The sequence below is a fragment of the Chlorocebus sabaeus genome, chromosome 20 (genome assembly GCF_047675955.1).
Source record: "Chlorocebus sabaeus isolate Y175 chromosome 20, mChlSab1.0.hap1, whole genome shotgun sequence".
Taxonomy (NCBI): Eukaryota; Metazoa; Chordata; class Mammalia; order Primates; family Cercopithecidae; genus Chlorocebus; species Chlorocebus sabaeus.
The window spans coordinates 93287880-93300008 of record NC_132923.1 but is presented as its reverse complement, the minus strand read 5'-3'; the positions used below and the strand labels follow the sequence as shown (position 1 = coordinate 93300008).

Genomic DNA, 12129 nt, shown 5'->3' with positions numbered 1-12129 from the left:
TTTTTTTTTTTTTTTTTTTTTTTTGAGACGGAGTCTCACTCTGTTGCCCGGGCTGGAGTGCGGTGGCCGGATCTCAGCTCACTGCAAGCTCTGCCTCCTGGGTTTACGTCATTCTCCTGCCTCAGCCTCCCGAGTAGCTGGGACTACAGGCGCCCGCCACCTCGCCCGGCTAGCTTTTTGTACTTTTTAGTAGAGACGAGGTTTCACCGTGTTAGCCAGGATGGTCTCGAACTCCTGACCTCGTGATCCGCCCGTCTCGGCCTCCCAAAGTGCTGGGATTACAGGCTTGAGCCACCGCGCCCGGCCAAACCCTGTAATTGTTGTGAAAGACTTGTGGCTGTGTAGCCAACGGCCATTCTTTTTGAAACAGTCATTTCTGTTTTTGAAACTTTTTTTTTAACACATTTTTTTTTCAGTAGGCATGTACCCAGCCTGACGCAGAAATGATGATTGGTCCATACCATAAGTCCATAGCATTCTATGTAATATGTTCTTTTTGGCAACATTCATTAACTCTCATCTTTACAAAATCCGCGAGGCATTATTTTTTCCATTGTATTGATGTGAACTCCCAGGCTCAGCAAAGTTACTAGTTTTGAACACAGGCCTGACTCCATATAGCTCTTTCCAGGGCACTACCCCATTACTCACCCATGGTAATTTTGTACATTTTTTATGACTCTGGTTGTGGGTATTTTACTTTCCTACTTGACCTTCCCCATCACCCTTGACAATTCTGGGAACTCCTTAAGGCGACTCACTACCCCTCAGGAATCGCTCCTAATGATTCTTGGAAGCCCCCTCCCCCTCCAGCCCCCCAGAAGTGCCTCTTCTGATTCCTAGGATGCCCCCCTCTCCGCCCCAAGAGCTGCTCCTAATGATCCCCCAAATCCCCGCTCACTGAGGAAATGATTTTTTTTTTTTTTTGAGACGGAGTTTCACTCTTGTTGCCCAGGTTGTAGTGCAATGGCTCGATCTCGGCTCACCGCAACCTCCGCCTCCCGGGTTCAAGCGATTCTAATGCCTCAGCCTCCCGAGTAGCTGGGACTACAGGCATGCACCACCAAGCCCGGCTAATTTTGTATTATTTTTTTTTTTTTAGTGGAGACGGGGGTTTCTCCATGTTGGTCAGGCCGGTCTCAAACTGCCAGTTTCAGGTGATCCGCCCGCCTCGGCCTCCCAAAGTGCTGGAATTACACGCGTGAGCGACCACGCCCGGCCAGGAACTGCTTTTTAATGACCCTAAGGACAGCCTCCCTCAGGGTCTGTCCTAATGACCCTCAGGGCAGCCTCCCTTCCCTGTCCAGGCTTGACAGCGAATGAGGGGTTTCCAAGGGCACAGGATTTTGTTTTGAAAACTGAGACGCCCAAGACCGCCCCAAACCGGGACAAGACGGTCATCTTTTCAGCACTCCCTGAGCTCGGAAGCTGCCCCTAAGGGCCCCGACACATTTCCACGTCAGGCAAAGAGGATACTCATCCCAAGAAAACTTTGGCCCATCCTTTCGTTAGCGACACCCTATAGTAACCTCACCGCCCTTACCCATCTACCCGACCGGCCCACTTCTAGGTACTAGCTTCTTTCAACCCTGATTAGTTATGGGTGGCCAGGAGCCCGCCTATGATTGGCCAGCTTCGCGATCCAGCTAGAGGCTCACTGGCCGCGGTCCCGAGTGGTACAGCGTTTCCTCCTGGCAACAGCCCGAGCCGGCGCTCATAGGCTGAGCACACTGAGGTCGGGACTGGGAGGTGGCTGCGGCGCGTGCTCATTGGCTGGTGTGTGGTTTGCAGCCACCCTTGAATTGGTTGACTCTGTGCGGCTGCGCAGATGCAGACTTTAGAGGAGGCGGAGTTTCGTCCTTCGCCTGCTGGAAAAGCAGTAGGATCGGCCAGTGGCGACAGCAGGAGCTGAGCCGAAGCCCTGGCGGGGCTTTGGGCTGTAGGTGAGAACTATAGGGTTTTGGAATTCTTGAGGCGCTTTGCTGCAAAACCGTGAGTTTTGTGGGGGAGGGGCGGTGGGGGTGGTTCTTCCAGCGGTGAGTGATCGGCATGTTTCTCGGCCAATAGGAGAAGGAGCTTCCAGAATGGGTTCTGAGATTGGCCTTTTCCAATCTTCAGGGCCAATAGACGTCGGGAGAGGGGGGCGGGTCCTCTGGGCCTTATTTTCTTCTTCCTGCGGCGGAGCTTTACTCGCTAAGGCGGAGGGGCCGGGAGGGGCCGAACCTGTGCGCGGTGAGGTTCGGGGACCTTGGGGAGCAGGGTGCGCTGCCTTTGGAGTGATGTTCGCGGGAGCGGCTGCGAGGGAAGGGTGCAGGAGTCCGAGGGGGTCGTTAGCAACAACTAGCTTTATTGAGTGGTTAAGTACCGGGCCTAGTGCTTAGTGCTTCGCTTGCATCATCTGAGCTAATCACAGCGACCCTGCAGGGCAAGGGGTTGGGATCCCCATTTTACAGGTGGAGAAACTGAGACTCAGTCAACTCACACAGCCAAGGTCACACAGCTAATAGACGGCAGAGACCGGATCTGTATTCAGAGATCTGACTTTGGAGCCGGTGTTCTTGAATCACTAGGCTTTGTTACTGATTGGGAGGGAAGGTGTCATGAAACGGGAGCTTTCCCCAGGGAATAGATTGGGGGAAGGGAATCGTGGGGTTGAAGAAGGGATGAACAATTGAGGCGAGGGTGAGGAAATCAGTTTTTCAACAGTTACCGATTGCCTACTCTGTGCCATGCATTGTTCTAGGCATACAAAGATGAATTGGGCCAGAGGCTGATGAAGCCCATTAGGGCCCCTTTGAAGGCCCGGGGAAGGGCCCCAACATTGTATTCACATGACTGTATGCTTTTATAAAATTTGCAAAAGTAAGATATTTTGGATTCATTTTTCTTTTTAAGAGGGTCGTCAAAATTAAATAAACTTCGGGTTTCTCCATACTTGGAACTGCCCTTGCAAAGGACTTAGTCCAGATGGAGATGAGGATGTAAGCAGTATAGGGCAGTGGAAGGTGCACTTAAGAGTGGGCTGTGGGCAAATTTCCTGGTATGTAAAACAGGGATAACAGTATACCTGCCATGCAAACTTTCTGCCAGGTTCATGAAAAGCGCCTGTTTAGAAACACGCCTTATTTTCGATGGAAAGGAAGCCTAGGAGATACGGGTAACTGGATTTGCCTTCTCTCCTACCTTAAACAGTTCTCCCAGGGCTGTAACCAGATTTCTGGTAGATTGGAGGCAGTTTTCTCCTTTCTGAGCTCTGCAGCTCTCAAAGAGACTCTTGGAGCTGAACCGCCATAGCTTTGGGCCCCAGATAGCGGGGTACAGAACTGCTGCACCCTGAGTGAGGAGGGTGGGTAAAGGAAAGGACATACTGGTGTTCCTTCTAGAATGGCCTGTTTTCACTGGTATGCTTTGTCTTTTTTCAGTTAAGATGGTCTATTGTGTTACCGAGCTGTGGGGATGCACCCATTTAGCTGAAGTTCTCATCGAAAAACAAAGTATTTATTTGGCTTTCTCCAGTCAGTTATGAAGTTTGCCCTGTATTGCTAGTTTAAATTTTGTCCTTTGAGTTCTGGGTACAGTGCAATGGAACTTGTTTGTAACTTGATTTCATTAAGTACTCCTGAAACTGCATCTTAGTTTAGATAGAACAGTTTCACTTTAGGGTTTTAAAATTATGTTACTAATATCAAAGGTTTTAAAATCATGTTACTAATATCAAAGTACTTTTGAACCCTTAAGTTTTGTTATCTTGTAGCCACTTAACTTTTATTAGGTATCCGGTTTAGCTGTGCCCTAGGAAGCAGCTTTGGCCTCCCAAAGTGCTGGGATTACAGGCGTGAGCCACCACACCCAGCTGTGCGTGGCTTTCAAGTTGTAGTATATTATGTTTAATACTCTGAAAAGTGATTAGCAAGGTGTTAATAAGGGAGTAGCTTGAAAGGATAAGGGTAAAATATGAACATTTTAGCTGTACTATTAGATAGGACCAATAACCAAATTAATTTCCTTTTTTTAGCTGAACAATTTTCTGTTTTTTTTTTCTTTCAAGAGCAATCCTGTTGCAATAACAATGTCTCTGTTGAAAGAAGGTTTGAATCCATGCAGTTTTGATACATCACTTTCTTTTTAAACAGAACCTTTTCGATCTGTATTTCTAGTTTATTTAAAGAACTTCTTCCTCTTGTGATGTTTTAAAATTTTTTGAGACAGGGTCTCACTATGTTGCCCAATCTGATCTCAAACTCCTGAACTCAAGCGATCCGCCCACCTCTGTCTCCTAAAGTGCTGGGATTACAGGCTTGAGCCACCACAGCCCCACCCTAAATAACTTTTCTTTCCTTTTTTTTTTTTTTTTTTGTTTGAGACGGCGTTTTGCTCTTGTTGCCCAATCTGGAGTGCAATGGCACAATGTTGGCTCACTGCAGCCTCAGCCTCCCGGGTTCAAGCGATTCTCCAGCCTCAGCCTCCCGAGTAGCTGGGATTACAGGTGCCTGCAAAGTGCTGGGATTACAGGCGTGAGCCACCGTTCCTGGCCCCTAAATAACTTTTTTAGAGGCAGATTCCAGGTGTGAAGTCTTAACTGCATCTTCTGAATTTCTATATTATCTTTTACTGTTTTCAGCATTGATGTTTCCAGCACTTAATTTTAATTTTTATATTATTTTATGCTCTTAATGTGTTTCTTCAGATTCCTGTCTGACTAAAGGGACCTCAAAAAGGAGGGAAAATGGCTTCTGAGTCTGAAACTCTGAATCCCAGTGCTAGGATAATGACCTTTTATCCAACTATGGAAGAGTTCCGAAACTTCAGTAGATACATTGCCTACATTGAATCCCAAGGAGCTCATCGGGCAGGGCTCGCCAAGGTAAGGAGCTGGGATTGTTCAGATGGTTTTGTTACCTAGGGCAGCAGGAAGATTTTTTTCCTAAATAAGGGCCAGAACTGTGTTTTACTGAAAGTTGGGTGGGGTGATGACTTTAGTGAATGCAGTTCTATTTGCAAGTTAATTCCCGTTGTTAACATCAGAAGCATCTCTGCTTTTAGGTAGGAAGAGAGCTACTTGGAATCTTCAGAAAGGGGGAGGTAAAGAGCTAGTGTCTCCAGGCCTGGCTGCTGTTGTGCCTCAGCCCTCTTGGTGGAGCTGGGTGCTGTAGTGTTATTGAACTACCAGTGAGTGCTTATGCCATCTGACTTCTCTTGCTCTCATTTCAGTCTCATCCAGCACTCTAGTAGCAATTTGGCTTCCCATGTGGACTTTCTTCAAGGGGAGAGAATGCACTGGCCAGCCAACATGAGTATTCTGGTCCTTGTAATTTGAAATTGGTTTCTGGTTTGTACTTCTTTCTCCTGTGAGTTGGATTCGTTATTTTTCCTGAGTCAAATCAGTTCTTCATATATTCTGTCACAACCAGGTTGAGTGCTGGAAGCTGAAAGAACTGCATTTCTGGAGAGATCCTCAAGAAACCGAGAGGCAGGGACCTCAGTCTAAGTCAGGAGGAAATTTTTCACACCATTTTATGTTGTTTGAATTTCTTACCATGTGTGCTTGTTACATTTTCAATATGAAAAGAGAAAGCAAGAACATTGGCTACAAAGCTGAGGACCAGTCTTGGACCCTGGTGCCTCCGGAGACTTGAGACGACCACATCCTCCTTCCTCCTCTTTCCTCTTATCTGCAGATACGCTACTGCTGGGTTAATGACAGCAGGCGGGGATAGCAGGGCCTGTAGTGCAGTTTTTCGTAGCACATTGCTTTTTTTGGTTGTACTTTATTAGATTTAAAAAGTTATAAAAAAAAATGTCGGTTATTACAAGTTAAATATTTCAAACGCAGATAAAGAAAAGGCTGATCTTCATCCACCTTCTCCAGTGCCGTCTCCTTAAGTGGTAATAGCTCCCTCCACACCTTTTTCTCTGCTCATACAAACATACACACATATAAGATAGTGTTATTTGTTTTGTTTTTAAAAGAGAATGGCATCATGCCATATACATTCCTTTGTTGGTTCGTTCATTCTTTTTTTTTTCTTTCTTTTTTTTTTTCCTTTTTAACAACATATATTCCTCCCTCTAGGTCAGTTATGGATTCAACTCATTCTTCTTTTTTCTCATGTCAACTGTCTTGTTAATTTATTACTATTGGAATGGGTAATTTGCTTATGTGAGTAAAACAGAATGCTATTGGAAGGTAGCTACTGTAGAGTCTTGCTCTCTTTCAGTATTTTCTTGTATGTACTTTCAGTGTTCTTATGCAGATGCTAGTGTGTGTGTGTGTGTGTGTGTGTGTGTGTTTTCTCCCTTGTTACATAAAGTGAAACAGTACTCTCTAATTAAACAACAAAAAAAAGCTGTATAGTATTCCATAAAGCGCATCTATCTTACTTAACTATTAAATATAAGATTTTTTTTTTTTTTTTGAGATGGAGTTTTGCTCTTGTTGCCCCAGCTGGAGTGCAATCGTGCGATCTTGGCTTACTGCAACCTCTGCCTCCGGGTTCAAGCAATTCTCCTGCATCAGCCCCCCAGATAGCCGGGATTATAGTTGAGCACCACCATGCCATGCTAATTTTTGTATTTTTAGTAGAGATGGGGTTTCACCATGTTGGCCAAGCTGATCTTACACTCTGACCTCAGGTGATTCACCTGCCTCGGCCTCGCAAAGTGCTGGGATTACAGGCATGAGCCACTGTACCTGGCCTCACGATTAGATTTTTAAGAATGTTATGCTTCTTTGTAAGTAAATTCTAATCTAGTATGTGAAAAAAGGAAATTCTGTATAAGTATAGTGTCGACCAAATCAAGTAAAAGTGTGTTTGTGATTTTTTTAAAGAGAGCACTGGGCTATGAGACTGAGAGAGAAACAACTCTTCAGTCTCTTTTCTTGGTGTCCAAATAAGATACTGAAGCTGGGAACAAGTATTACTTACCTTAGGTTATTGCAGTTAGGCAGCTGGTTGGTGGCAAAAGTGGATCAGGATTAGCATGCCTGTGACTTACTGTGTTTTGGTGAATGTGGGTAAATCAAAGTAACTGTCTAGTAAAATTGACTGTTAGGTTGGCTGGTAACTACATGCTTCCTGGTGTCTGACTGGCTTGCCAGGTTTCTCATCTGTCTTTTTGTTTCTTGTGTTCCCTTCAGGTTGTTCCTCCAAAAGAATGGAAGCCACGAGCATCCTATGATGACATTGATGATTTGGTCATTCCTGCCCCCATCCAACAGCTGGTGACGGGGCAGTCTGGCCTCTTTACTCAGTACAACATACAGAAGAAAGCCATGACTGTTCGAGAGTTCCGCAAGATAGCCAATAGCGATAAGTGAGTGGAAACCCTTTCTTACCTGACATACCGTCTAGGACCCTGGTGTCTCATCCTCCTAGCATCTCTAGGACTGCTGCTGTCCTGATGAACAGTGTTTTCAGTAGGACAGCTCTGTTCTAGTTGTCTCCCTTTCTGCTTTTTTTATGGAAGCATTTCCTCCTCTCAGGACTGTGTCTCAGTCTAAACCTGTTCCTGTTTATATCAACAAATCCCATTGTTTTTCCATCAGAAGTAGAATCATTTTCTGACTCTGAAGTTGCAAGGAGAAAGTTGGAGGTGGTGCACAAGGAGCTTTTGCTGGGTATTGATAACCACCTGCTCATCAAAAGTGCTTTGGTTCCACTTCCTTTCTCTTGGGATGCTCTGTGTTTAATTGTGCTGGAATTTCTCACTGCCCATCCAGCCTGCTAGCTCATTTCTGTTTTGACATTAACAAAGTGTGAGTAAACCACCAAGCTGGTTGCTATTTTCTGTCACTCCATTCTTCTTCCTCTGTACCTTCTTGTCTCTTTTAGAGATACTTTTCTTTGTGTAGGCCTGTTCTCAGTTCTTCTCTGCTGTGGGTTTTTTTTTTTTTTTTTTTTTTTTGAGATGGAGTCTCACTCTATTGCCCAGGCTGGAGTGCAGTGGAGAGATCTTGGCTCACTGCAACCTCTGTCTCCCAGGTTCAAGTGATTCTCCCGCTTCAGCCTCCCAAGTAGCTGGGACTATAGACACGTACCACCATGCTTGGCTAATTCTTGTATTTTTATTAGAGACAGGGTTTCACCACATTGGCCAGGCTGGTCTTGAACTCCTGACCTCAAGTGATCCGCCTGCCTTGGCCTCCCATAGTGCTGGGATTACAGGCAGGAGCCACCACGCCTGGCCCTTCTCCGCTGTTTTTAATGTTTAGTTCTCATTTTTCCTGAGATTCACAGAGAATACATTTTGTGTTCCGTCATTCAGCTCTGACTACTCCATCTTTTCTTTTTTTTTTTTTTTGAGACGGAGTCTCGCTCATTCCCCAGAGTGCAATAGTGCAATGGTGCAATCTCAGCTCACCGCAACCTCCGCCTCCCGGGTTCAAGCAGTTCTCCTGTCTCAGCCTCCCGAGTAGCTGGGATTACAGGTGCCTGCCACCATGCCAGGCTAATTTTTGTATTTTTAGTAGAGACAGGGTTTCACCCTGTTGGCCAAGCTGGTTTTGAGCTCCTGATCTCAGGTGATCTGCCCACCTTTGATCCCAAAGTGCTGGGATTATAAGCGTGAGCCGCTGCACCCGGCCTTGACCACTCCTTCTAATCCTCTTCCTTGGATTTTCTCACTTTCCATTGACTCCTTAATTTTGAGTTTTCAAAGTTTTTTTCCTTTTCCCCTTGCTTCTTTTCCTGAGCCTTTTGATTTGCACCTGCCTTGATTTCAGCTAGTCGCACATACTGTGCCTTCACATAGCCCAGAGCCAGATCTTGTGCCTGCCTGTCTTCGCCCTGCTGGGGTGGCATTCCTGTGCTTCATCAGCTCTCTCTCATCAGGTCTCACTTTGTTTCTACTCTTTGCCGCCTTTTCATTGACTTATCACACTTCACTTATCACAATTGTAATTGAGATCTTCTAGTTTTATTGACAACTGAACTCTTTCTGTTGTTTCTTGAGACACGGTGTCGCTGTGTTACCCAAGTTGGAGTGCAGTGGTGCAGTCATGACTTACTGCAGCCTTGACTGCCCAGGCTCAAGTGATCCTTCTAGCTCAGCCTCCCAAGTAACTGGAGGTGTAGGCATGTGTTACCACGCTCAGCTAATTTTTTTATTATTTGCTGCCCAGTTTGGTCTTGAACTCCTGGGCTCAAGCGATCTCCTTGCCTCAGACTCCTGAAGTGCTGGGATTATAGGCATGAGCCACTGCATCCGGCGGACACCTTACCTCTTTTTTTTTTTTTTGAGACGGAGTCTCACTGTGTTGCCAGGCTAGAGTGCAGTGGCGTGATCTCGGCTCACTGCAACCTCTGCCTCCTGGGTTCACGCCGATTCTCCTGCCTCAGCCTCCTGAGTAGCTGGGATTACAGGTGCCCGCCACCACGTCCGGCTAATTTTTGTATTTTTAGTAGAGACGGGTTTCATCATGTTGGCCAGGATGGTCTCGATCTCTTGACTTCATGATCCACCCACCTCGGCCTCCCAAAGTGCTGGAATTACAGGCATGAGCCACCGTGCCGGGCCAACCTTACTCTTAAAACATCTACCTTGCTGGCCAACCTGCTGGCCAATGAGAGAATTTACATAAAGGCATGTCAAAGAAATGTGGCTTGCTCTGCAGGTGAAAGGCTGTATCCTTCCTGCCATCCTTTTTGTCTGATTTTTGCTACGCATGAGGACCAAGTTCACCTGCCTTCTGTTTCTCACATGGAATTCCACCAGGGGCTTCAGTCTTCCTCAGCCTTTCTTCCCTTTTTGTTAACACATTAGGCCTTTTCTTTTCTTTCTATTTTTTTTTTTTTTTGAGATGGAGTCTCGCTCTCTCGCCCAAGCCGGAACGCAGTGGTGCAATGTTGGCTCACTGCAACCTCAGCCTCCTGGCTTCAAGCGATTTTCCTGCCTCAGCCTCCCGAGTAGCCACCATGCCCGGCTAATTTTTTTGTATTTTTAGTAGAGATGGGGTTTCACCATATTGGCCAGGCTGTTCTCGCTTTTTCTTCTTTCAGCACACTTGTTTTCCTTTTAAATTAACCAGCCCTATGTCTATTCCTTTTATCCTAATATATAGCAGATTCTTACCTTTAAGGTAAAAACCTAAATTTTTGCTTTTGAGACAGAGTCTCGCTGTGTTGCCCAGGCTGGAGTACAGTGGCATGATCTCAGCTCACTGCAATCTCTGCCTCCCAGGTTTAAGCGATTCTCTTACCTCAGCTTCCTGAGTAGCTGGGATTACAGGTGCCCGCCACCACGCCTGGCTAATTTTTTTGTATTTTTAGTAGAGATGGGGTTTCACCATGTTGGTTAGGCTGGTCTCGAACTCCTGGCCTCAGATCAGCCCGCCTTGGCCTCCCAAAGTGCTGGCACCCTGCCCGACCTAAAAACCTACCTTCATGAAACAGATTAGTTGGCAATAGAGGAGTTAATTATATTTCAGAGAGAATGTTAGGTCTCTGAAATTTATTATTCACTAGGTTGACATTAATCTGTAAGGGAGTTATTTAGTCAGACTTTTTTTTTTCTTTTTTGAGATGGAGTCTTACTCTGTTGCCCAGGCTGGAGTGCAGTGGTGCTGTTTCAGCTCCCTGCAACCTCCACCTCCTGGGGTTCAAGCAATTCTTCAGCCTCAGCTTCCCAAGTAGCTGGGACTACAGGTGCTCGCCACCACACCCGGCTAATTTTTTGTGTTTTTAGTAGAGACGGGATTTCACCATGTTAGCCAGGATGGTCTTGATCTCCTGACCTCGTGATCCGCCCGCCTCGGCCTCCCAAGTGCTGGGATTACAGGTGTGAGCCACTGCGCCTGGCCTGTTTAGTCAGATTTTTATTTAATTAATTTTAAATTCATTCCCATTATCTCCATGAGTTCATTTTGGTCTTTATGTGTCTACTCTTTATACATTTATAATATTTCTTTTGCCATTTTAGTTAGAACGTGCATTAGTTTTTCACCTTTTCAAATATCTGTAAGGTTTGTGTATTACTCTTCTTAAATTGCTTCATAATAACAATAATTTTTTTTTTTTTTTTTTTTGAGACGGAGTCTCGCTCTGTCACCCAGGCTGGAGTGCAGTGGCTTAATCTCGGCTCACTGCAACCTCCACCTCCTTCCGGGTTCAAGCGATTCTCCTGCCTCAGCCTCCAGAGTAGCTGGAACTACAGGTGCGCACCACCACACCCAGCTAATTTCATGGTTCACTGCAGCCTTGATCTCCCAGGCTCAAGAGATCCTCCCATCTCAGCACTCCTACTTCCTCCCACCCCCAGTAGCTGAGACTGCAGGTGTGTACCACCATGCCCTGCTAATTTTTTTTTTTTTTTTTTTGAGATGGAGTTTCGCTCTTGTTGCCCAGGCTGGAGTGTAATGGCGTGATATCGGCTCACTGCAACCTCTGTCTCCCAGGTTCAAGCAGTTCTCCTGCCTCAGCCTCCCAAGTAGCTGGGATTACAGATGTGAGCCACCATGCCTGGCTAATTTTTGTATTTTTAGTAGAGTTGGGGTTTCACCCTGTTGGCCAGGCTGGTCTCAAACTCTTGACCTCAGGTGATCTGCCTGCCGTGGCCTCCCAAAGTGCTGGGATTACAGGCGTGAGTCACTGCTCCTGGCCAGCTCTGCTAATTTTTAAAGTTTTTGTAGAAATAGGATTTTGCCATGTTACTGGTCTCACACTCTTGGGCTCAAGTGATCCTCCTGCCTCAGCCTCCCAAAGTGCTGGGATTATAGGCCTGAGCCACCGTACTTGGCTGGTTTGAATCTAAAAGAAGTTTTTTTGTTTGTTTTTATTTTATTTATTTATTTATTTATTTATTTATTTATGAGGCGGAGTCTCGCTCTGTCACCCAGGCTGGAGTGCAGTGGCCTGATCTCAGCTCACTGCAAGCTCCGCCTCCCAGGTTTATGCCATTCTCCTGCCTCAGCCTCCCGAGTAGCTGGGACTACAGGCGCCCGCCACCTCGCCCGGCTAGTTTTTTGTATTTCTTAGTAGAGATGGGGTTTCATAGTGTTAGCCAGGATGGTCTCGATCTCCTGACCTCGTGATCCGCCCGTCTCGGCCTCCCAAAGTGCTGGGATTACAGGCTTGAGCCACTGTGCCCGGCCGTTTGTTTGTTTTTAGTAAATTTTCAGTATATGATGATTAC

General features: G+C 46.1%; 1 protein-coding gene across 4 annotated transcripts in view; it reads left to right on the top strand.

Annotated features, from left to right (window-relative positions):
• The first annotated feature begins 1816 nt into the window (after positions 1-1816).
• The window catches only part of KDM4A (lysine demethylase 4A), a 56841-nt gene continuing 46528 nt past the window's right edge, over positions 1817-12129 (top strand). The window contains exons 1-4 of one of the 4 annotated variants that reach the window (XM_073007382.1): positions 1825-1943; positions 4364-4565; positions 4688-4864; positions 7139-7314. In XM_073007382.1, coding sequence (XP_072863483.1) covers positions 4727-4864; positions 7139-7314 — 314 coding nt within the window. In that variant the 5' untranslated portion in view covers positions 1825-1943; positions 4364-4565; positions 4688-4726. Of the gene's footprint in view, positions 1944-2140; positions 2233-4363; positions 4566-4687; positions 4865-5211; positions 5349-7138; positions 7315-12129 lie in introns of those variants that run through there. The other 3 variants (XM_007979045.3, XM_007979047.3, XM_073007383.1) reach the window with 3 other exon arrangements.